The 26,445-nt window shown below is 39.0% G+C and overlaps 1 protein-coding gene across 2 annotated transcripts in view; it reads right to left on the reverse strand.

Moving 5' to 3' along the window:
- Positions 1 to 2,044: 2,044 nt before the first annotated feature.
- The window catches only part of UBE2N (ubiquitin conjugating enzyme E2 N), a 39,771-nt gene continuing 15,370 nt past the window's right edge, over positions 2,045 to 26,445 (reverse strand). The window contains exons 1-4 of one of the 2 annotated variants that reach the window (XM_059186518.1): positions 8,263 to 8,295; positions 6,701 to 6,947; positions 6,381 to 6,521; positions 2,045 to 5,745 (exon numbers count right to left, since the gene is read on the reverse strand). In XM_059186518.1, coding sequence (XP_059042501.1) covers positions 5,705 to 5,745; positions 6,381 to 6,521; positions 6,701 to 6,947; positions 8,263 to 8,280 — 447 coding nt within the window. In that variant the 5' untranslated portion in view covers positions 8,281 to 8,295 and the 3' untranslated portion in view covers positions 2,045 to 5,704. Of the gene's footprint in view, positions 5,746 to 6,380; positions 6,522 to 6,700; positions 6,948 to 8,262; positions 8,296 to 26,445 lie in introns of those variants that run through there. The other variant, XM_059186517.1, reaches the window with a different exon arrangement.

Here is a 26,445-nt window from a genome sequence, read left to right on the forward strand (position 1 = left end):
TTACTCTTAATTTTTAATCAAATTCATTCCTTAAAAGAATACTTTGACCATTAATGTGTATCAAGAACCTTAAAAAAACACATCTTTTGATCAAATTATACTGGGAATTCCAAACCCTCTCCAGGGATGTGGATAAAGATTTATGTACCAAGATAAGGCAACTAAAGGGGTAATAGTCAACTAATAACATATCCATATAAAGGAATATTATGCAGACACAAATGACATTCAAGTCAGGTAAGGATTTCTGCATGTAAATCAGTATAGCCTTTTGGAAAATAAGTACTACTTAGCAAAATTTTACAGCTCCACTTCTGGGAATCTAGTAAACTGAAATAGACAAACTGCACAATCAAAATATGGTTAAAAGATGTATAATGTAGACTTCATAAAACGGTAACAATTTAAATGTAATGGGGATTATGATAAATAGATATTACAGGGATAACAAATAAATGCCCCAAGGTAAACTTTCAGTAACATTTTTAAAAAGCATTAAATGCTAAGTCACTTTTTAAAAAGGAACCTGTATGGATTTCTTTAAAACCTGTATAATTTTAAAAATTTAAAATAAATACTCCCAGAAATTTTCAATGTGAAAATGTTCAGTAATCTTGCATGAAAAAAACTGAGCTTGATAAATGCTCAATCTCTGCATATTATCAAGATATGTATGTATTAACAGCAAAGGGGAAAAAGGAAACCTACACCATCTTTGTTACTGGAGTAACAGTAATGTATCACTTTTTTTAAGGAGGAGCGGGGAAGAGAGATCTGTTCCAATACAAGAGCAGTGAATAATCAATCACAGCCAAGGAGGCTACAGGCTACACCTTAGCCCCCACCCGTCTTTGCAATGCTCACAAACTTAACATTTTCTTAAATGGTTGAAAATACTTTGTGGCCTGTGAAAAAGTTTTATAGCACAGCACTTCCAGCCATTTAAAATTGTCTATGGATGCGTTCTCACCAACAAGTGCAGAGGTGAGTAATAGCACGGACAACAGAGCCCCAAATATTTTGTTTTGGGGGAGGGGGACCAGTTTAAGACTTTCACCCTATTCATTCCCTAGGCTACTCACAAACCAACCACCCAGTTCAAATCTAGTGCAACCAACCTACCTTATCTAAAATGTTTTTTTTTTTTTTAAGATTTTTATTTATTTGTCAGAGACAGGGAGAGAGTGAGCGAGGACAGGCAGACAGAGAGGCAGACAGAGGCAGAGGGAGAAGCAGGCTCCTGCCGAGCAAGGAGCCCGATGTGGGACTCGATCCCAGGACCCTGGGATCATGACCTGAGCCGAAGGCAGCTGCTTAACCAACTGAGCCACCCAGGTGTCCCTCTAAAATGCTTTTGACAAGTCTTTCAACTTGCTAGATTATACTGAAATTTAATTGGGATTTACTAACTTAGATCATAGAACTATTTCAAAAGAGTCATGGTGGGTGAGAATGGATCAGATGTAAAAAGGAAGCCTGCTAGGTACTCTCTACAAAGGTGGTGAGGTTACTAGTCTAAGACCTGTTTTGTCCCACAAATAACATTAGAAGGAAAATGGTAAAAAGCTCCTTAATGAGCAATACAAAATGTATTTTTAAATGATATTTCAGTTGTGACTCTGCTAGGAGACACAGTAAGCAAGGGTGAAAAATACTCTGGCAATTATTCTGCTTCTACAACCAAGTCAGAAACTGAAACAATTACATCAAGTCAGTAGAGGCTTGGCTGTGTACCAAGTCTCCATTCCCACAACTGAAATGCCACACCAACAGGCACAGATGAAATGAGACCAAATGAAAGATGTCCAGATGTAACTGGGGAGAAAAAGGAGTACTGGAACTCTTCATGTGGAGTTTCATACTCAAAAGGAAACTGTGGCCCAAATCCTAGTTTTGCAGCCAATGGGAACTTACCCAATTTGTAACAAAGCTGTAGCAAAGCTAACCCTTGAAACAAATCCTCCCAATTTCCAACATCAATGAGAAATGGAAATTAACACAGGGGCATATAGTTAAGGAAACAAAAGTATCACCAGGCTGGGTGGAAGATTACAGATTTTTATTCTTTATATTTCTTTTAAGTTAATACATTCAACATGTTTTGCTTTTGTGATCATTAAATCATTTAAAAAATAAACCCCTGATATAATTCCTTAAACTAAGCAGCATGCTAAATGAAATGTTACCCCCCCAGCCCAAAAATACATTATTCCAATGAGATAATTACATTTTTCTTAAATCAACTGATAAATTAGCTGCCATGAATAATGGCATTTTATTTAATTTAATTACTTGGGTTTTGGCCAGCTTTTCCAGATAAGGTTACCTTTTTAAAACCTTTGCAACTAACAAAATGTGATATGGCTAGAAGAGCTTAAAAAAAAATCCTGAATTGCCAAATAGAAAAATAAAGACAATTTCTATCATTCCTAGGACACCAACAGTTCTATCTCACTAACGTTGTGTTTATGGTGTCTTGCAGGATACTGGATTTCTTCCCGTACCCTCTCTGAACAGTGCTAAACCACAGCACCTGTGGCTTGTTCAAATACCAGTTCGCATTTTAAGCTTATTCTTAAATGCTTCTGAAATTTTGTATTTAAGTATATTCTTGGTCTAGAGCAGGGTTTAAGTTCTACACACTGCGGAGCCAAGATTTTATTAGGCATGACCAAGAATAACTAGTGTGTAAAAAAAAATCAAAACAAAGTAGACTGCAACAAAACAGAAAATCAAATCAAATAAAGCCCCAATCAATGCCTCTGGATTTCAGAAAAGCTCCTAAAGGGGGCAGAACAGATTTTCAAGAAGCCACTTACATACTCAGATTTTTTGCCTCTCCCCCAGGGCTTTGTACATGGTATTCCTCCAGCTTGGAGATGTTCATCTGGCTGGAACTCAGGAGAGCAGCCCTTTCCAAGTATTCCTTCCCTTCTCCATACAGAGCGGCAACTGCGGTTCTCGGTGCCCCTCCCCCATAAGAAGGTCCACAGGAAAAGCCGCATGCCAATCTCATTCACTTAATCATCCACAAGTGGTACAGTGCTGCGTACATAAAATACTTCTGTCGAATTCACTGTTCCCTTAAGCTTAGGAGTTAAAAATCAAAGGCTAGAGAGAGAGGACTACATAAAGGAGCAAGCAGGCTGGAGGGTCCGGGACTCACAGCCCACTGCGGAGTCTCTGAAGGAGGAGAGAGGGATGCGCGGCTCCGGAGGCGGCTACTCCACTCCTCCCAGAAGGTGCTCTGCACGAAGGCAGGCTGCACTTGCCTGATCTTCATACCATTCATGTTACCAGAATCGGAGATTTTTTTTTTTCATGTGAATTTCCTGATTTTTAAAAGTGCTGGCACGGAATTCAAAATATTTTAACCAACCACACACTGTGCGGGGCCAAGGAAAAGAGGCCTGAAAGCCAGAGGTGGCTGACAAGTTTTTGCAATCTACCTGGCCTCTCCCAGAGCCCCTTTTAATCCTAAACAAATTCAATCAACAGACTGACTCCTTTCATTCCACTGGTTGAGAAAGAGTCTTAATGAAACAATGGGGGCTCTTAACAAATTACAAAGGAAAAAATGCCATGAAGTCGGGAATTCATATATTTGAAACAAAAACAGTGTATTATTCCATTTTAGTACTTCTGCAACTCAGATCAGTAGTAGACATGAGTCCCATTCTAGACATATTCTTGTGGTACAATGGATTTAAATCTGGAATTTTAGAACTTACAAATCACTATGTGATACTAGCTACCATCATGAGTAGTGCCACCACCTACACTAAATAAAGCTCACTGCTTGAGTGTTCATTTTGGCCCCAGAATGTGATTCTGTTTCCTTAGTTGCAAAACACCCTCTACAGCACAAGAATTGTTATAAATGTCAACCCCTCTTCAAGAGCTTAAATTTACAACGTTAAGGTTATGAACAATTTTATTCTGAATTAAACTAACATTTGTTTCCAAGCAATGCATTTATTTGGAAGGATACCAGTTACCAGTCATCAAAAACTTTCATATGTTGAAAATGTAATTTTAATAGATAATTCTTCATCTTACATAGGAGCACAATAAAATACACCACATTCTGAAGAAACTCCAGAAGTTATGAGAATCAAAAGTGGGGGAAATTCAGATGGGCTACAATATCCATTACCTTAAATTGCAAGAGACAAAGGTTCCAACCCAGGGGGTGAGGAGGGTGTGGGGAGGGGGTTAACATTTACATACTTGGGACTGGCTATACTGATGACTTACAAAGAACAAGGATGGGGAATTTGATGCGGAGAAGGGTGGGAAAGAACAGTTTTTTGAGGGGAGGAACTCTGTCAATGCAGAAGAAAATTACTGAAGAGCAAACAATAGGAGCTCCCATAGCAAATCCTGAAGGATGAAAGAATCATTAACTGAGGATCTGATACTCAAAGGAAGAAACCTTTCAGATGACACTTATGCAAGCTGGTTGCTTGAGATCTGCTCATCAGGTCTATAAGGAAGACTCATAAATGCTTTAGCAACCCCAAACAATTATCAGATTGGTGTTTCCTAACAGCACACACCAGTGGTTACACGTGGTTTCCAGACAAGAACTAAGAAAAGGGTCATATCCCAAATGCCAGATACAAACAAATGTGGCACAACATGTGAGTCCTACACAAAGTCAGTCACAATGCTGCTTTGCTGTGACTCTCCTGTACATGGCAAGACACCAATGATCATCTACCTAATCAGACAACACCAACACATTTATTCAAATTTCTAGGAGGTTAAAAAAAAAAAAAAAAAAAAAAAAACAATGCTTTATGCATGCTCAGGGCCAGCTTATAAATACTCCATTCAGTGGTATCTTAACACAAGTTTGCATCAGTGAAAAGAAACTGGCAAAATCCACCTCTTGCCAGATCAACTTGTCAGATGGTGAAGACCAAAAGAGAATGTTCCATCAGTTTTAATTTTTAAATACGATTGTCACATTGGGAAAATGAAATAAACACAGTAAAATAAACTGTACAAAGGCAAAGTAGAATAACAAAAAATATTTTACTAAAACATAAGATTTACAGAAGTTTCCAGACAAGCCATACAAAATGGTCACAAGCTTTTTCTTGAAGGAAGGATTCTACACTTGACAGCAAAGTCACAATGTTATTAGTGAGGGCTGTGATGTTTGTTTAATGTTCCCATTTTGGTTCAAACAATCAAGCTTGTCCATCTACAGTGTCTAAATAAAGTTAGACTTGGCTAGAGAGCATATTCTAAAGAACTGGTTAGCTGCTTTTAACCAATGCAATTAGATCACCATAAAAAGGGGGAAAGGAGCCCATAAAATTAAAATAAAACTACCTCTCCCCCTCAAAAAAGTAATAAAGAAAAACACCCAAACCCCTGCAGCTAACCCTGACAACTACCTTCATTCACAGTGCTTAACCATGATGGGGGAAATGAATAAAAGCAGAGAAGGGCCGCTGCTTTTAAACGTTTCACAATAATCCAGATGGTACTTCTAGCCTCTGCTCATGCTTTACAACAGTGAATCAGGACAAGACATAGATTTGCTAATGTGCATTTAATCACCAAAGGACTGAAGATGTCTGGGCTTTTATTCTGTAATATTTCTAAGACTGTGTCCATTAAATGCAAACAAAAAAGGAAGAAGTCTTGGCAGAACAGGATAAGTGATGCACACTTGATGATCAGATCGATTTTAAATATTATTCATGGCATATAGCCTAGTCCATGCTCTAGCTGTAGACAAAAACAAACGTGCAATTATTATTTTACTTAGTTCAATATGTTACTTTCCAAACTCTATAAACATAAAGCAGTATTATGTTGAATGCATGCTATTTTCTATCATCTGGATCAGACAGAAAGACTGTGTGTATATCTAATTACCAAAACACTACAACTAAATCCAGAAATTCTACAAAATTCAGCAGGATGGAAAGAGTTGTCTCCTTCATTTCTAGATATGCTCTCCACTAATTTTGTTAAAATCTGTAACAGGAAGAAGCTTACTGATTTTCAAACTCCCTAGCTATAAACTGGCGTAGTTTTACTGATCAGATGAATTACAAAAGCAGCTCAAAACGTTTCAAAAGTTTTCTAGCATCTTCATGTACTGCTAGGTGAATGGTACACAAGGAGTATTTGATAAACCAATTATAGGCTGTCTTTACATTTGGGATCATGCAGCAGGCCCTAAGACAGAGTTTAAACATCTGCTGTTGAGAGGTGTTTACATAGTACAAACAGGATATGACTTATTCCTCTTAATGTATCTTTTCCTTTTTGTTAAGACTCGAAAAGAAGTTTTTATAACGGTAGTATATATTGTTTGAAAAAGTGGAGTGGTGTGAAGGAGAGTGGGTATTAAATACCTGTTTCTATGGCTTGGGCCTCGTTGGTCTTCCACTGCTCTGCTACATCGTTTGCTAACGGATCATCCGGATTGGGAGCACTTAACAAAGCCTGGATCGATAGCAGAACTGTGCGGATCTGCAGTGCTGGGGACCACTTATCTATGAAGGCAACAGGCCCAGAATGATCAAGCATGAAACAAAAGCCCCAGAACTACTGCATGGCATTCCCACAGACCTTTGTGGTCTTTATATAAGGCAATGTTCAGATTCTCAAAACAGAATGCTTAAGAGAAAAAGGAGAAATCTTAATAGCATATATTAATAAAGGTAACACTTACCTTTCAAAATATCTAAACATATTCTTCCCAACTTGTCTACATTAGGATGATAAATTTTGGTCATGAAACGTACTTTAGGGGCTGCCATCGGGTATTCTTCTGGTAGGAATAGTTCAAGCTTAAAAGTCCCTCCCTCAAAGGGGGAATCCTGAGGGCCAGCAATGACCACATGAAAATAACGGGCGTTGCTCTCATCTGGTTCTGCTTTAATGCCAGGAACTGGTTCTGCCAGCAAACGCTGGGTTTCCTACAACAGAAAAACATGACACATTTATGAAACAAATGTCACTTTGCTAAACACCAAATTAAAAATTAAGAAGTTCGTTTCTTGTGGGGCACCTGGGTGGCTCAGTGGGTTAAAGCCTCTGCCTTTGGCTCAGGTCATGATCCCAGGGTCCTGGGATGGAGCGGGCTTTCTGGGCTTTCTGCTTGGCAGGGAGCCTGCTTCCTCCTCTCTCTCTCCCTGCCTGCCTCTCTGCCTACTTGTGATCTCTATCTGTCAAATAAAATAAATAAAATCTTTAAAAAAAAAAAAAAGAAAGAAAGAAAAAAGAAGTTCGTCTCTTGTGACTGGACACAACAGAATTTCTCCACTCTCCCGAAGGGTTTATATTTATTTTTTTAAACTCGAAGTTCAAAGAAAACACTATTTAAATAATCCCAATCACCTGAATACAACTGCAAGTGAAGAGTAATGACATTTGCAGCTGCAAATGTCTGAGCCTATGCTGGTAATAAAAATTAGGATAATGAAACTGATTTTATACTAAGGAGAGAAGTGAGTGGAGTGGAAGAGAGGAGGCAAGAGAGAAGAGAAAAAAGAGAGGAGAAAAAAGAAAATAACACTGGGATTTTCACACAGGTAAAGGCCACTTACACTGTTTAAACTCTACCAAAACCTTTAAAAAGTAAAATTTAGGGCACCTGACTGGCTCAGTCAGTACATGAACTCTTGGTCTTGGTGTTGAGTTCCAGCTCCATGCTGGGTGTGGAGATTACTTAAAAATAAAATCTCCTAGAGAGCGCCTGGGTGGCTCAGTGGATTAAAGCCTCTGCCTTGGGTGCAGGTCATGATCCCAGGGTCCTGGGATCAAGACCCGCATCTGGCTCTCTACTCAGTGGGGAGCCTGTTTCCTCCAATCTCTCTTTCTGTTTGCCTGTCTACTTGTGGTCTCTGTCAAATAAATAAATAAAAATCTTTAAAAAAAAAAAAAAACTAATAAAAAATAATAAAATCTCTTAATTTTTTTAAAAGTAAAATGAGTTCTAAAAGTCACTGAAAAATCTTCCCTCTAAAAAACAGAAGGGAATGTAGGAGGGCCAAGTGCCTAGGCACCTAGACAGGGCTAGAGAATATATACAACCTTGACACTGAACCCTTATGCTGCTCCCCAACAATCATTAGTTCTCTTTCCCATCTTTCTCCCTCTCTCCTAAATATCTAGAACACTCTTCTCTCTCTTCAAACCTCCAGTATCTCTATCCTCACCCTCATTTTTGGCTGACGACTCTCCTGTCTATGTCACAAGAAAACAGATACTTCTTAAAGTTTGCACACCCACCTTCAACTGTGTGCCCATATGCTTTGTCTGTCCTCTTGTCACTGTGGATAAAAAGGCTGTCACTCTTGGCTAAAACTGACCTCTCCTCTAAAGCATTAAATCTTCTCTCCTTTCCACTTATTCAAGGACATTGCCGTAGGATCTCTTTCTTCTCCTGAACCAGCAGCCCCCCCCCTCCATTGGCTCTTTCCCCAAACTGTACAAACTTGCTGTAATTTTCCCAGTAAGAGGAGAAAATAACCTTGACCTAACTCTCCCACCACCTCCTCACCAGCTAATGCACCACTGCTTAGCTGCTTTTTCAAAGTTCTCTGTATCTGATTGTTTCCAATTTTCCTCCTCCCCTCCTATCTTGAACACAACTCTCCAATCAGGGTCTAGCCACTAACATGCCTGTTGAGGTCACCAGTGATTCCCACACAGTTCAATCAAATGGCCAATGCTTAATCTTCATCTTACTTGGCCTAAATGTAACATCTTACCCAGCTGCTCTGCCCTCCTCCTTGCCAAACATCACCCAGCTTCCTACAGCCGAGCTCTCCGGATTCTCTTCCTACTTGTCTAGCTGCAACCTCCTTGCTGGTTCCTTCCCTGACTCCCCAACACAGAAGTGCACCAGGGCTCTGTCCTAAGGCTTCTTTGACATACTTCTATAGTGATCCCATGTTGTCCAATGAATCTAAATACTAAATACACCCTGTATACGATGTCTCCCTAAACTCATATTCAGCACAGATCTCTCCCCTGGATTACACCTCTTCTATCCATAACAATTTGTTCAACAGCTCCTCTTGTGTGTCTTAATGAGCATCCCAACTTAGCATGACTTTCCCCACCTCCAATATGCTCTTCCCACAAAGCCATCTTCACTTTAGTTAACCATCCATCCACCCTTCCAACTGATCAAATCTTTCCCTTCATCTCTACCATATCTAAACTGATTGGCATATTTTGTTCCCTTGAATTTCGAAATCTACTGGACTGCTTCTTACTGCCCTGCAGCTACACTTCTGATCCAAGCCACCATCAGCTCTCGGCTGGCACACTGTAATAGCCAAGTTTTGTTTTTCCTGCTTCTGACCTTGTTCCCCACTCGCTCCTGGGTCTGTGTTCCATGGACCCCCCGCCAAGAAGAGGTTTTATATGATCCCCTTACTCTGGCTACGCTTAACTCATCTTCAGCTGTGTTTCCCCCAATACTCTTACCTGGCACTTTGCCCCAGCAAGATTAGCGGCTTTCTAATTTTCCAACCTGCTGGACATACTCCTCCCTCAAAAGCTTTGCCCTTGCTTTTTTTTTCCCCTGAAATTTTTACGTGGTTTGCTCCCTGAGAGCTCCTAAGATCTCCATTCAAATGTGTTTTCTTGGGTAAGGCCTCCATAATTGAAATTGCAAAAGCCCGTTCCACCTAATCCCACACCCTCCCTATCCCTGTTGCCCGATATCTCCAGAGCTCTACTAACACATTACATATCTCACTTATTTTGTTCAGAATGGAAGCGCCATAAAAGGAGATTTGTGCCTGTTTTATTTACTGCTATATCCTCAGCATTTGGAACAGTGCCCAGCACCACAGATGTTCAATAAATACTTGCTGAATTATGAATCTATTTGATGTTACAAAGAACAAAGAATAAACTATCAGAACTGCATCTTCAACATTAAAGCAGTGTTATTCAAAGCAGGATATGCACATCACAGGAGGATAACAAAAGGATCCATTCACGCATGGGAAAAAATAACCTAACTTTATAAACTTACTTATTTATAAACTTACTTTTTTAGCCAAAAATCGTTAACACTCAATAAAAGAAACTGGCAATTCCATGTGTAATTTTATATGTTAGCAATATATATTCAACATTTTGAATAGGCATGTGCAGTTGAAGTTTTAGAACACTGCTATATCTGAAGTGTTAGATATGAAAAACAATGAGAATACTGTATTTACGCCACCTTCACTTATGAAAAATCCTACACCTTACACCATTTCATTCTACAGCCTACAGGGTACATACTTAAAGAGATTTCCCTGTCTTATACTGAAATAATCATAAGATGCAGATAAAAAATTAAACCCTTTTCCAAACTGTGTTAAACCCATAGCCATTTAAAGCAATGCCTTTGGTACTTTAATTAACTAGAGACTGGGTTTTTTTGCTTTGTTTTAATCATAGCAGTGCAAGGGAAATGAGAACTGAAATGCTGTGAACTACTTTTAGCAAAATATTCTTTGGGTTCAAAGTAAAACATTTTCACTGCATAAAAAATCTCAGAGGGGCACCTGGGTGGCTCAGTTGATTGTCTGCCTTCAGCTCTAGCCGGGCACTGGGCTCCCTGCTTAGTGGGGAGTCTGCTTCTCCCTCCCTCTCTGCCCCTCCTCGCCCCAGCTTGTGCATGCACTCTCTCTTCCTCTCTCAAGTAAAAACAAATCTAAAAAGAAACAAACAAAAAAAAAAAACCTCAAGAGGCAATAATGAAGCCTCCCACTGTAGGAAGTCCACCAACATGGAATTAGAACAAAAGAGGCAGGTCTTCATTTTTAGCAAAAAAATAAAAATAAAATAAAATAAAGATACTAAGGATCAGGATCAACAGTAAGAGTAAAGAAATGAGAAAAAAACTAGATGATAAAATTCCTTGAATTCTGACCCTCACTTCGACCATCCTTTTGTTTTGCCCCAGGTCTTCCTATTTTTAGAAATCCAGAAGTTGGAAGATTGGGGGAAAAAGAAAAGGCTGGGGTCTAAGGGCCCCCAAATCCCACTCCCTGATTACACAAAGTAGTAGAAGCTCTATTCTAGGCTATAAAACGCTGCCAGAAGGGCCTCCAAGATCATATCCCAAAATAGTCTCAAAATCACACTTAGAACACATTGTCAGATTCATCATTCCTTCCTCATCCTCAGTTCCTCCTCAAAATAAGACTCTTTCTAAAGAATGTACATATTAAACATACCACATGGCCTGACCAATTAAATTTAATCAGAACACATTCTAGCATAATCCTTTACGTATGGAAAACATTTTGAAAGTTTTTATATGCTCTCAAGTTCTCATGGATTTTGATATAATGAAGAGATGCATAATTATTTGACTACATGGGACTGATTTCCCAACAAACCCACAGCATAAATTATGGGAGGAAAAAAGAATAAAATCCAAACCAAATGGAACAAGTCTCACCCACAGAACTTAGAGTCCATTTTTTTTCCCAAAAAAGGCAAAAGTGGGTCAGAAATAAAATCCTTCCTGCTAGTACTCACACATGGGTAACTATGAAACACATTCTAGTTTTATATTATTCTTTGGTAAAAAGACGGTGAAGTACAGTATGATTTCTTCAAGTCTAGAAATAACAGGTTCAAATTCCTTCTGCATTGCTTATGTAACTATTACTTTTGAGCAAATAATCTGCACTGCTCTGAGTCTCAGCTGACTTATCTATATCATAATTAAGATGACCTCTCTTGTAGAGTTGCTATGAAGATCAAAAGAGGAATACTGCAGAAAGACTTAACAGATGAGATCACATAGGAAGGTCATAGCCATACACAACTCAAAAAGAATTAAGAACAAAGCACAGTAACAAATCTTAAGATTTATTAAACAACAGTACTTGTTTATTTATTTTTTTAAGATTTTATTTATTGGGGCCCCTGGGTGGCTCAGTGGGTTACTCTGCCTTCAGCTCAGGTCATAATCTCAGGGTCCTGGGATCGAGCCCCACATCGGAATCTCTGCTCAGCAAGGAGCCTGCTTCCCCCTCTAAATCTTTGGTGGGGGAGGTTTTATTTATTTATTTGACGGAGAGAGAGAGATCACAAGTAGGCAGAGAGGCAGGCAGAAGGTGGGGGGAGGAAGCAGGCTCCCTGCTGAGCAGAGAGCCTGATGCAGTGCTTGATCCCAAGACCCTGAGATCATGGCCAAGGCCAGAGGATTATTAACACACTGAGCCACCCAGGTGCCCCCAGTACTTGTTTTTAAAGAAAACAGAATAACCATTAGTTGCATTATAATCCTACTTGTTTAAAAGCTAATCCTTGGACCCAATCCCAGGCAGAACTGAGTTTAGGCCATACAGAACAAAAAGTATTATAGACTATTTAGGGAATTAGTTACTAAAAAACAGAAAAGGAAGTACATAAAAATAGAGTATAAATTTAAGTGGCAGGAAGATGAAGTCTCAAGGAAACTATCTTACAGAGTATACCTTAAAAAGGAATTAAGTATCAAACTGATCTGGTCATCAATAGATCTACTGGGACTTGAAGAGCAAATTTTAGGATTATACTACAGTAAACTGCAACACTTGACAGTCTGTCAACTAAATTCCATTATCTAGGTCTTGTCCCTCTGTAAAGATCAATAACAACTTGTGCTCACTATCAAGAAATGTTAAGGTCTATTATACATCTATTTAAGGCAGTGAATGAGGTATGTACAGTAAAATTTTAGATAATAAACAGTATTCTTAGAAAAAAAGTGGCAGGGATGCCTGGTGGCTCAGTCAATTAAGTGTGTTGATTCTGGTTCAGGTCATGATCTCAGGGTCCTGAGATCTAGCTCCAGGTCCAGCTTCATGCTCAGCAGGGACTCGGCTTGAGATTCACTCACCCCTTTGCCCCTCCCCCCCCCAAGGAAGGAAGGAAGAAAGAGGGAAGAAGGGAGGGAAAAAGTGGCAATCTGCATATGAGAAAAGTTGCTCCATTTAATAACTTTCTATACACACCTCCAACTTTCTATATACTTCACATTACATTATATACATATATACATGATTACACTACATACATTATATACTTTACATTAATATACTAGGTATATATAGTTGGAGGTGTACATAGAAAGATATTAATGTAAAGTATATAATGTATGTAGTATAATATATATATACATATATATGTATGTGTATACGTGTATATCTATATACTACCTCCAACATATACCTACAGCCATTAAGTTTTTTTTCCTATTTTGAATATCCTCTGGTGGCACCTGGATGGCACAGTCAGCTAAGCACCCGACTTTTGGTTTCAGCTCAGGTCACGATCCAGGGTCCTGATATTGAGCCCTGCTTCTCACTCAGCACAGAGTCTGCTTAAGACTCATTTTCCCTCTCCCTTTGCCCCTTACCAGGACCTCTCTCACTCTCTAAAATTAAAAAAGAATTATTCTCTGAAACACAAAGATGTTTACTAATGTATTACTAATAATGTCAATTGTGGATCTTTAGATCATCTCACCCAAGAGCCATCTGATTACACTCGGTTAACACCATCAATTCTGTTACCACACTAGTCTTATCAAACTGAGAGGTGCCTCAATGATGTCTGCTCTGTGTACTCCAGCCTCTTTAACCACATCTACAAGCAATTTAAAAATATTACCAAGCAGGGGCTCCTTTGTCTGGGATTACTGATAAAGCAAAAGCCTATTTTTCAATTGTAAACTACTTCAAGGGCATCTACAATTTCACCATCTAAGATAAGTGGGAATTTTTTTAAAAACATTACCAACATTTTGAGTGTCATGTCCCTAACATTTTATCCATGAGGCTTGTCGTTTTTACTACACAATTTTGGTCTGTGAACACAATGAATTTTAGGAACGCATAGATCTCATCATTATAGTAGAACTGACCTGTATTTATTCTGGCTGGGATTAGAAACAGAGCCAAAATTGTGCTCAATTTAACTACTGCACCACTTCCTTACAAATCATTAGGGTGAGCTAGAGGTGCATACAGCATGATAAAAATGGTTGATGAATGCTTTCTCTACAGCAGTGCTGCCCAACAGAAATATAAGCTGCAAATATAATACTAAATTTTCCACTAGCCACATTAAAAAGTAAAAAGCAGTTAAAATTAGTATTGTATTTAACAGTATATTCAAACAGTATCATTTCAACATGTAATCAACATAGAAGTTATTAATATAACCTTTATTCATACAAAGTCTTCAAAATCCAGTAATTTATACTTATATACTTACAACACATATCAATTCAAACTAGTCACACTGCAACTGCTCAATAGCCACATGGGGCTAAGCAGCTACCATACAGGACAGTGAAACACAGGACAATACTGTTATAATGTTACTTACACATTACCAATATAATTTACTTTATATAGTGAGTAAAAACTGGTAGAGAAACTTTAAAGTATCACTTTTTTCCCCTCAAAAGTTCTATGCAACAGTAATGTCAGAATATCTGAATCACTAGGATTAGGAATGTTGCTGTTAACGTTTGGTACAGTCACAAGCCTGTGCTCGAAAATAATGACTCGTAGCCATTTCAAAAAAACACAGCATGGACAAAAATTAACTGAAACAAGGCAACTGCATGAAAAAATAAGGGTTAATCCCTCAGAGATCATTTTAATTTTTACAGTCCACACTACCCCCTAGTGGATAAAAGACATAACTTACTCATTTGAACCCCTTTTTCCTCCTCAAATAGGGGATCAACTATTTTACTCTAATTCACTAAGTTTTTAAAAAATGTTTACCCTAAAGTCAGAGGAGACTAACAATTCTCAAGGCACACTCTCCACCTTCCATTTTTCCCTCTACTCCCACACACATAAACCTCACATTTTCCTTTGCTGAAAATAAGAAAAAATGGAAGAAGCCCTTTCAAAGGCTCTAGGCAGGGGCGCCTGGGTGGCTCAGTGGGTTAAAGCCTCTGCCTTCGGCTCAGGTCATGATCCCAGGGTCCTGGGATCGAGCCCCACATCGGGCTCTCTGCTTGGCAGAGAGCCTGCTTCTTCCTCTCTCTCTCTCTGCCTGCCTCTCTGCCTACTTGTAATCTCTGCCTGTCAAATAAATAAATAAATAATCTTTTAAAAAAAAAAAAAAGGCTCTAGGCACCAAGGACTAAATCTTAAGATCTTAGACCAAGGTATCCCTGTGATGAAAAGCTTTATTTCTAGTGGACCAATAAGTAGTAAGAAAGTACAGCTGGCCCATGAACATACAGGTTAGGCGAACCAACCCCCGCCCCCCGCACAGGTGAAAATCCACATACAAATACTGACCCCCCAGAATTTAACTACTAAGAGTCTACTGTTGACCAAACACCTTACCTTTAAGTCAATTAGTACATACTGTATGTATGTATTATACACTGTATTCCTGTAATAAAGTAAGCTAGAGAAAAGACCATGTTAACAAAATGAGGGGCACCTAGGTAGCTCAGTCAGTTAAGCATCTGCCTTCAGCTCAGGGTCATGATCTCCCCATCTTGGGAATGAGCCCCATGTCTGGCTCCCTGCTCAGCAGGGAGTGCTTCTCACTCTCCCTCTGCCCCTGCTTGCACATGCTCGCTCTCTCTCTCTCTCTCAAATAAATAAATAAATAAATAAATAAATAAATTTTTTAAAAAAGAATCACAAGGAAGAGAAAATGTATTTAATAGTTCTATACTGCATTTTAAAAGATTTTATTTATTTATCTGACAGAGAGATCATAAGCAGGCAGAGAGGCAGGCAGAGAGAGAGAAGAAAGCAGGCTCCCTGCTGAGCAGAGAGCCTGATGAGGGGCTCGATCCCAGGACCCTAAGATCATGATCTGAGCCTAAGGCAGGCACTTAACTCACTGAGCCACCCATGCGCTCCAGTTCTGCATTGCATTTATCAAAACTAAAAAATCCACGTACAAGTGGACTCACATATAAACACACCAGTGAGCACAGTTCAAACCCATGTTCTTCAAGGGTCAGCTGTACGCTGTATTCCATTTTGTAGTAATATCCAAGAGATGGAATGGAATAACCTAGTCTAGAACTCTCTGTTTTTTTTCTCTCAAACCAAGACCAAATCAGTACCTCCGTTAAGTTCAGTGAAAAGGAAGAGAGACCTGGAAGCCAGGGAAGGACTTCTGAAAAGCTAAGTATCTTCAACTGATTTGTTTCTCAGGTCTGAATTAGTCTGGAGTTTAGACCTTAACACCACCCCTCTTACTACAGCTGGGACAATAATTATTTGAAGATGAGAACCCCAACTAGCAAATGGTGGTGGTGAAGTGCTAAATACATGCTTGCTCAATGAATGAATAAATGCATGTGTGCTTAGGCACCACACAGTGCCGATAAGAAGAATTACTATACTTAACTATTAGTAGAGGGTAACTTCTATCCCAGGAATGGCATTTACAATTATTCCAATCACTGGCAACAGACAAAATCTGAAAATCCTACTAACAAAGTATGCCTCCAACAGGGAAAACCATTAGGCTGAATTCCTTGTCTACCACCCCCAAATTCTTTTGTTCCACTAAGCACCTCAAGTTATACTGCAGTCTGTCTCTTTTCCTGCCCCCACTAGTCTGTAAATTCCCTAAAGGCAGGGACTCTATGCGATTATTAAGCACTACACCCAGATGGGCAGAAAAGCAATAAAAAAAATCAAGTAACAATAACTGTGCCAAACAGTGATTTAAGTGCTCTACATGTATTATTAACTCAATCTTCATACCCATTTTACAAATGAGGGAAATGAGAAACTAAAACTAACCACTTATATTATAACCAAAGTTATAGCAAGTGGCAGAGCCAAGACTGAAATCCAGGTAACTGGGCTCTACTCAGACTGGCTTCAGAGCCTGATTTCTTAATCTCAGTGACCTATAGAAAGACAATTAACAATATGAACAGTAAATCTCAAATGTTTGTCAGGACAGTAAATAGCACAGAAGTTAAGGAAGGGCTCCTTTCAGTCCTTCATAATCACGAAAAAGTGCTTCATCAAAGAGATAAATTAATTTAAGCCATAATGTCACTTTTTTCCTTTTTTTCCTTTGGGACTGGCAACTGAAGAAGTATACAGTCTTAGTAACATAAATGAAGTAGAAAAAACTCTGCTTTATTTAATGGAAAAATCAGTATATGTCATTTTGACGAATTATCCATTATATGATAAGCCACTTTGCCTATCTCTGTTATTACATGAAACTACTATGATCTAAAATGTTGTGACTCTGAAATATGAATTTACAAACAAATGTTTATTTTGTACATGGCATTGTGGTACCAACTACTTCAAAGGAAGAATTTTTTAAAAGTCCCTTTATCCTTCAAGAATTTCACTGTGAGTATAAAATATATTTATAAAAGTCAGTTTTTGAAAGATGCATTTTCAAATACGGTATGTCAAGGTCTTAGAGAAGGTACAAGCAATTAGGGATACTAACTACAAGACCAACAGGACTACACTGGGAGTACATTATGGTCTTGCTTATTTCTAAAGACATTCCAAAAGTTTTCTCGGGAGATAACTTTACATCTCCATCTTTTTCTGTTTTTTTGAAAGACTTCTAAATACTGGCATCACTCATGAAAGTTAACATCTCCATTTTTTCTTAGATTCTGATTCCATGGATAATATAAACACTTTGTTGCCTGGACTTTCTTTAGCACCAGCTCAAAAATTTAATATATGCCTTTACTGATCTAAATAATGTAACTGTCCTTTGGTCTTAATGAATTCTGTGTCTTAGGAATTATGTCTTGGAACTCTGAATGAAGAGACTATCTAGCTTAGTAACACTTCACTGAGATTGCTGCTGTAATAAGGTCATTAAGGCACCATTAGCAAACCCATCAAAAAGCATTTTTTTAAAACCTGAATGCTTCAAATTCTGGGAAGAAGTATATAACTTAGTAGGTGAGGGAGGAAAGGTCTTCTGTATTCATCCTGAATGAAAATAGACAATTTTTTAAATGCCTGTTTCTGTATAGTGAAAAATAAAAGTATGATTGATGCCTTAGCAAAAACCAGTAAACCTGTACTTTAAAAAAAAATTCAGCATTTAAAAGTTAGAAATCATCTAGACTGTGGGTTTCTTTCTTAAAATTTCAAGTGGTTGAAGTTGGTAATTCATTTTAAGGCCTTTACATGTTAATTTAAGCCATTCATCTACACATTTGACTACAATGAAACAATAGTAAAATTCCACCATTCATTCATACCTTCTCTTCCTTAGTATAATGCTGGAATTGGGAGCTTAAGAATGTGAAAGTTTGAAGTAACTGTTGTTTGAAAACAGAAAAAGTTATCCATAGTCACACAGGATTATGTCGGTGGCATAAGAAAAATTAGGTTCATAATGGGTGTTCATCATTCCTTTAGACCACCTAACAGGCTGAACAGCGTTGATGGGGAATAATACCCCCAATCTTTATAGATCCCCACCTCCCTCAACAGAAGCTTTAGTCTTGGGAAATTTCCTAATTCCTAAGCATGTGTGAGATTTAGGTTCAGTCAAAACCTGTGCATCAAAGGTAAAATACAACAGAAGGATCCATTCTGGAGATAATAGCAGTAGTTACCTCTAGACAGCACGGAGGAGGTTCTAGTGCAGCATTCTGTACTTGGCATTAGCAGTCGAACTGCAGAGTAGGAAGCATACAATGTCAGCAGTAAAGCCTCCACCATGTTGTGATTCTGAGCCCTGTTTCCTGAATGCCTCTTTCTTTGGCACCCCTGAAGATTATGTGCGAGACTTTTAACTCAATAATACTATTTCTACTTAAACTAGCCAAAGTTGAACTCCATTGCTTGCTAAAAATACAAAGCTTAATCTAGATAGAAAAGAAAGTGAAAAAAAGGAAAGAGTTAATAGACCCGGGGTTGGGGGAAATGAAAAGGTTAAGAAGCGAAGTATCTCTTTGGGATTAAATAAGGTCAAAGGAGAGCAGGCTAACCTCACTATCAAAGAACTTCTATCTAGTTTAACTGCCTTTAAAGAGGGAGCTAACTGAAAGAGCTAACTTCTAACTAATCAGTCTGGTATACCTCCTAGGGAAAAAACCTGGAGCTAAAACATCTCTATTTAATCCCAATCTTAACTGTACCAATTTGTCATACAATCACACAAATTCACTTAACCTCCCCAACTTCTAAAATTTAGTCCCTCCAACATTTCAAAGATTCCCTCTAACACTAAAACTAATTATTTAACATTGAAATCGGTTAAGTCTTACTGTTTTATGCTCCCTTCTGCTAAAACGTCCCCTTTTATAATACTCTTGTTTTTTAAGATTTATTGTGTTTGAGAAAGAGCAGGGGGGAGGGGAAGAGGGGGAAGAGAGTCCCAAGCAGGCTGTGCTTATTAGAGCAGAGCTCCAGACACAGGGCTCAATCTCAAGACCCTGAGATCACGACGTGAGCTAAAACCAAGAGCAGTGTGCTTTAACCAGCTGCACCACCTAGGCACCCCTATAATACTCTTTAACGCTGTTATTACTGCTCACTGTTTCGCCCTATTGAGGGAAGAGGTATTATGGACTATATCCCCAGCATCTATGCCAATGCTTAATATCTAAAGAAATTTGTTGCTAATGGTACCTGCTTTTTTACCCCCAATTCTTTCCTACCTGCTCATTAACGAAAAATACCATGTTGACTTAAATAGCTATACTCCTAATAACCAAAATCTGGTTAACATCTTAGTATGTTTGTATTTATTCTGATAAATACAAAGCCCTTTTTAAAAACAGTTTAATATTTTTACAATTTTTTCAATTACTGTGTCAGTCTACCCCACTTTCCTGGTTGTTTTACATGTAAATTAATCAGTATTCCTTGCCCAACTATGGTATAAATAGGCACTTTTACTGCCCTGCAAGCTAGTGGCTTCTCTCGTACAACTACTACCATGGTATACCTTTTTTTTTTTTTTTTAAATTTTATTTATTTATTTGTCAGAGAGAGAGCGAGCGAGAGCGAGCATAGGCAGACAGAGTGGAAGGCAGTCAGAGGGAGAAGCAGGCTCCCTGCTGAGCAAGGAGCCCGATGTGGGACTCGATCCCAGGACGCTGGGATCATGACCTGAGCCGAAGGCAGCTGCTTAACCAACTGAGCCACTCAGGCGTCCTCATGGTATACCTTATAACCATGTATTACTTATCCAATCCTTGATCACTAGTTACTTCAGGTTTCAAATGTGGTAATCAAAACAAAATTTAAGCACTAAATGCCTGAGGTCTTCATTAATAAGAAAGGCCTCTGCTTATATTAACAGACAAGACAGAAGCAGAGCAGATTAAATTTTCAGTGAGGGAAACAAAAACAAGTTACAGTTAAACCAGATTTGCATTCTCAATCCAATTGTGCCACTGACATAATTCTGTCCAAAATCCAAACCACAAGAAGAAAAAATACTGCACACTAAACACTGAGACAACCTAGGAAGCAATCAGATATTAGGGATCCTGTCTCCCCCAAAATAAGTACCCTTTAACAAGGCTGCCATACTGCACCACTCCAAGAAAGGCCCATTCACATCACAGTCTATATGAATGGCACCCCCTGAAGTTGTACAGTGCAAGATCCCAAATACTTTGGATTCAAGAATAAAACTTCAGTTTAGCAGCAATACAAATCAACTTCATTATTGTTTAACTCATGGAAAACTTATATATGGTAATTCTAATAAAATCAAAACAATAATTTCAATAAAATCAGATTACTGACCCCAAACATCCCATTTTCCTGCCCACTGTTGGTAAATGGGCATCCACTATGCTTTAAAAAAAAAATCTATCCCCCATTAAAGATGGCTGTGTTTAAGGTTATCCATTTTGTGGGACTAATGCATAAATGATGAACCAAGTACACTTACACTGAGAAGGAATTCGTTTTTTCCAGATTTACAGTGAAGCAGCATCTTTGCAAAATCAGAAAACAGTAAGAACATTATAAGGCTCACTGTATTATGGTAAGCTCTATTCTCTGCACTATAACCCTCCCAACCACCTTAGAACTAGATTAGTGCATTAAACAGATGAAGTAGAGGTCAAGTGGGCTGTACAAGCTAGTACTTGGCATAGCTGCAAGTTGAGTCCAGAAAGCCAACCCCCACATTCTGTGCTCCTGCCACACAGAACTCACACAAGCTCCACATATCCAAAATCTTTTGGCTCTTCAGAATTAGGAAGTAGATCTAAGACATTTAAGATACTAAACATTATTTTGCCCACAAAGCAGCATTTCTACCATTTTGAGAAGTTGATTGTCATTTAAGAGGTAGGCAAGTGGGGCACCTGGGTGGCTCAGTGGGTTAAGCCTCTGCCTTCAGCTTGGGTCGTGGTCTCAGGGTCCTGGGATCGAGCCCCACATGGGGCTCTCTGCTCAGCAGGGAGCCTGCTTCCCCCCCCCCCTGCCTGCCTCTCTGCCTACTTGTGATCTCTCTCTGTAAAATAAATAAAATAAAATATTTAAAAAAAAAAAGAGGTAAGCAACTGAGTAAATGTTACTGGCTAAGAGTATTACTGGGCGGTAGGGGTGCACCTTCTGCAGAAAACTACCTCCCCCCTACAGTCTAACTCCCCAGCTACACTAGTCCCTATAGGTCAGGGTCCAGGTGTAGTGTTTGCAGCCTCAATACTGAGCACCACAGACTGTCACATTCCATATGGGCTTGAATGAACAGACCTAACTATTACAGAAAGAAAAATACAGAAAGGGTAAAGGGGGATTCAAGAACTTCCAAAACTGGTAGGTTCAAGGTTTTAAGGAGCCAGATAGTGGCCATAAAGGGCAAGAATATGGGGGGAAAAAAAGAAGAAGAATTTTTTTTCTTAAAGTTTTAAACCCAACATGAACTATTTCATACTTCTGCTCAAACGCTTTACCCTTGCTATTCTCCTTACAAGTTATGCACTTAAAGGACCAAATGCTAAGCACCAGAATATCACGCTTAAGTTTCTTTTGCCCCTTTAGTAGTTTTGATAATTTCTTAAGTTTAATAATGATCATTTGCTGGGGACGCCTGGGTGGCTCAGTGGTTTAAAGTTTCTGCCTTCGGCTCAGGTCATGATCCCAGGGTCCTGGGATCAGGCCCCACATCGGGCTCTCTGCTCCGCGGGGAGCCTGCTTCCTCCTCTCTCTGCCTGCATCTCTGCCTATTTGTAATCTCTCCCTCTCAAATAAATAAATAAAAATCTTAAAAAAAAAAAATAAAAAATAATGATCATTTGCTAATAAGAACTGGCTGCCATATTAAAGATTCAGTCTTCTACTTCAAGGTTTTGGAAGAATTTGAAATTAATCTCATTTTCTTGAGTACTTTCGAGATTTTTAATATTTTACACATTATCAGACTGGTTTGAAAGTTAAAATTTTTTTTTAAGATTTTATTTATTTATTTGAGAGAGAGTAGAAAAGAGAGAAAGAGAGCACAAACTGGAGGGGAGGCAGAGGGAGAGGGAGATGCAGACTCCCCAGCCAAGCAGGGAGCCCCCACGTGGGACTTGACCCCAGGGCCCTGAGATCATGACCTGAGCCAAAGACAGATGCTTAACTGACTGAGCTACCCCAGCTGTCCCGAAAGTTAAATAATCTTAAGAGATCCAGCTGGATGGAGTATATAACTCAGCAGATATTTCATTTTTCTGTAATTTTAGATGATTATTTTATCCTGTGCCACTGAACCAGACAGAGAAATGACCCACACAACTGAGATTTTAATATAACTGAAATTAAGCACAAATTTACATACTGAGGCTAACATATGAGAGAGCATCTGTGTACAACAGTACTGGGTCAAATTCAGCCTCTTCATGTGGGACAGCCAGTCTCTGCACAACATAATATAAATGCTGGACTTAGGGCCTGCTAGCAGTATGAACTAATATGATATGATGTAAAACTCTAAACAAAAATAATAAAATTTAAAAAAAAAGATTATAAAAGCTTACAAGATTATAAAATAGCAGATATAAATGATCCAATTTAGTGGTTTCCTTGAGGAAAGTGACTAGATGGTTGAGAGGTGGGAGACACTTCAGCTGAATAACTTTTTGCTGAATTCTGTAACATGTCCAAGTACCACTTACCCAAAAAAGCAAGAAAAAAATGTTTTTAAATAAAGTCACCCAAGGAAACAGAATAAGTATTGTGAAAGTAACTCTATTTTGAAAGTGACAATGTCTCATTTTCAAGACAATCCTTAAAACTCAGAATAGACAAAGACTAAAAAAAATAAATAATAATGCTATTTACTGTTACGGAGAAAACTGGCTCTCATAATCACGGTTGGTGGGATTACAAGTTAACCCAACCCTTAAAATTTCATGTCTTGGAATATATCCCAAGGAAAAACTGCGAATATGTTCAAAAGTACAGCTCCAAGAGAAAAAGATGTTGTAAAGGTAATGTGTAACAGTACAGAAAAACACCCTTCTACACAAGTGAAAACACACACTTCAAAACAGTATAAACAGTGCTGGGATGGAATATTCCAAATCTTAACAAGATGGTGGTTTCATAATTATTGTCAAAATGTAAATGATACATTTAAAATGGCTGCATTACTTGTATGTTGATTACACCTTAAAAGAGTTTATTTAAAAAGAGGGGGAAAAAAAAGCCTAGTGTAATGTCTTGAGCTTACAGAGGGCAGGAAGTGGGTCTTAATTTGTGTAGACAAGACCCCCATTCACCTGAGCTTATGACCATTAGCTGCTATACTCTCCAATAAACATCCGTAAACTTGCAAAATGCTTGCAACTACGTAGTGGACTCTTTTTTTTTGTTTGTTTTTTTAGATTTTTATTTATTTATTGAGAGAGAGGTAGTGAGAGAGAGTATGAGCGAGGAGAAATCAAAGGGAGAAGCAGACTCCCCATGGAGCTGGGAGCCTGATGCGGGACTCGATCCCAGGACTCCGGGATCTGACCTGAGCCGAAGGCAGTCGTCCAACCAACTGAGCCACCCAGGCATCCCCGTAGTGGACTCTTTATGGAAACCGCTTAAAGGGCTGAACTGTGTGTTTGGGTTAAAAGCATATACAATCCCAGAACCAGAGACAAAAAAAAACCTCAAGACATTGATAAATGGTAAAACCCTGGGAAGGACTTTTTCAGAAGCTAATGAATTAGAAAGCTAGATAAATTTAGCTAGAACTTCAAGGTGTAGGGATGACACAAGAATTAATCCTTAAAACTGACCTGGATGTTCACGTATGTTGTTTCAGTTTACCTCAGATCCACCTCTGGAAAGATAACATAAGTGGCAGAACACTTGGACTAGTGGATTAGAAGCTCACTGCAGTCAAGGGCTCTTTTACACTTACGAGCTGGTACCTGGACTCCTCAGTCTTCTGCTTAACATCAATATGCTCACGATAGGTAAATGACGGAGTTGCAACTGTAAGGTGTATCTGAGCTAAAAATTGAAAATGGGGCGCCTGGGTGGCTCAGTGGGTTAAGCCGCTGCCTTCGGCTCGGGTCATGATCTCAGGGTCCTGGGATCGAGTCCCGCATCGGGCTCTCTGCTCGGTGGGGAGCCTGCTTCCTCCTCTCTCTCTCTCTCTCTGCCTGCCTCTCTGCCTACTTGTGGTCTCTCTCTGTCAAATAAATAAATAAAATCTTTAAAAAAAAAATAAAAAATAAAAAAAAATAAAAAAAAAATAAATAAAAATTGAAAATGTTTCTTAATTTGTTCTAATAGTATATGAAGAAGTGTCCTCAGAGTTGAGGCAGTCACCAAGGATAGGGGCAAGAGTGAACCCCCAAGGTACCACTCGCCTGTATCCTCTGGCACTTTCTCTAAGCCTACTTTCTTCTCTAAAACCCTAGTTTGAATGCACACAGCTCTGGTCTGTCCTGAGATTTGAGCACTGGTTCAAAAAAAAGGGGGGGGGGGGATTCAACTCACTTAAACAAAGGCATTTATATGTTACTTACTTAAAAAAAAAAATTGTGACAAATGGTATGTATGGGGGGGGCAGTGGTTCCCTTATCCTAAGCTTAGCCAAAACAAAAATATTTTTAAAAGATCTCAAAATCCCTAATTCTGCAGGACTGAAGTCAAGCCAAACACTGCCACATCTTCAGGATTTTTTGCTCTTCCCTATCTATCATGGGCTGAGCTAAAAGGTCAGGCAGCTTTCTCTCTCTGAAACCTCTACACCAGGAAATTTGTATCTGTGTCACAAGTAAGATAATGGTTTCTCACTTATCCTTCTATACTTTGTAATTCCGGAGGTGGGACTCTGCAAACCACACTGCTGCTCTGCCACAGACTGAGCACTAAACTCTGCAGATGAGAAGTGCTGAAGGGGAACTACAAGATAGAACTTGCCTCTTCGAGGTTTCTGTGAGCATCACCCAACAGCCTGCAGCACATTCACTGAGTCTGCAGTTTACCCCACCGGACAGCACCAGCTTAATCGCCATGTGTGCCTGCAGAGAGGGTGGGACTCCCTTTAGAGTTCTGCATCCCAGATAGGGCTCTGCATCCCAAGTTCCTCAATTTTAATAACCTCTATCTTTTCTTGGTTTTCTTCCCAAACCTGGAAATGGTAGCTGCTTCCTATTCTACCTCCACAATACTTTAAAGCTCTCTTTTCACCCTTTCAGTCACCCACGGAACAACTTTATACATGTGACAGCTCCCAAATGTTCACAGAATTGCCACGGTAAGGATAAGCCTAGGTGCTACTAATACTAGTACCAGAACCTAGTGCTACCCCAAACCTCACTGCCCTTCACTCTGCAAAGGATAAAAGGACAGCTGGGAAGTAGAAGGGCAGTTATGCCAGTTAAGGAAATGCCAAACCCAGAAGGTGCCCATGCAAGCACCTCAGGTCCCTAGATGTCTGGGAATCTTTCCACTTGAACAAGTAGAAGGCACAATGCCCACATCTAGCAACTAAAATCAAATAATCAAATTCAGGATTCAAAGGGTGGCTTACACAAAAGCAGTAATTCAAAAAGATATATACATCCCTATGTTCACTGCAGCATTAAATAAAATAGCCAAGATATAAAAGCAACCCAAGTGTCCATCAACAGATGAATGGATAGAGGATATGGCATGTGTCTGTGTGTGTGTATGTACTGGAATATTACTCAGTTACAAAAAAAGGTGAGATCCTGCCATTTGAGACAACATGGATCAACCTAAAGGGCATAATGTTAAGTGAAATCAGACAAAGACAAATACCATATAATTTCACTCGTGTGGAATTTAAAAAGCAAAACAAAAAGCAGAAACAGACCCATAAATACAGAGAATAAAATGATGGCTGCCAGAGGGGATGAGAAAAATGGGTGAAGAGGAATGGGAAATACAGGCTTCCAGTTACGGAATGAGTCAGTCACGGGAATAAAAGGTACAGCATAGCGAACATAGTCAACAGTACTATAATAATGCTAGCACTTGTGAGCAT

The sequence above is a fragment of the Mustela lutreola genome, chromosome 8 (genome assembly GCF_030435805.1).
Source record: "Mustela lutreola isolate mMusLut2 chromosome 8, mMusLut2.pri, whole genome shotgun sequence".
Lineage (NCBI taxonomy): Eukaryota > Metazoa > Chordata > Mammalia > Carnivora > Mustelidae > Mustela > Mustela lutreola.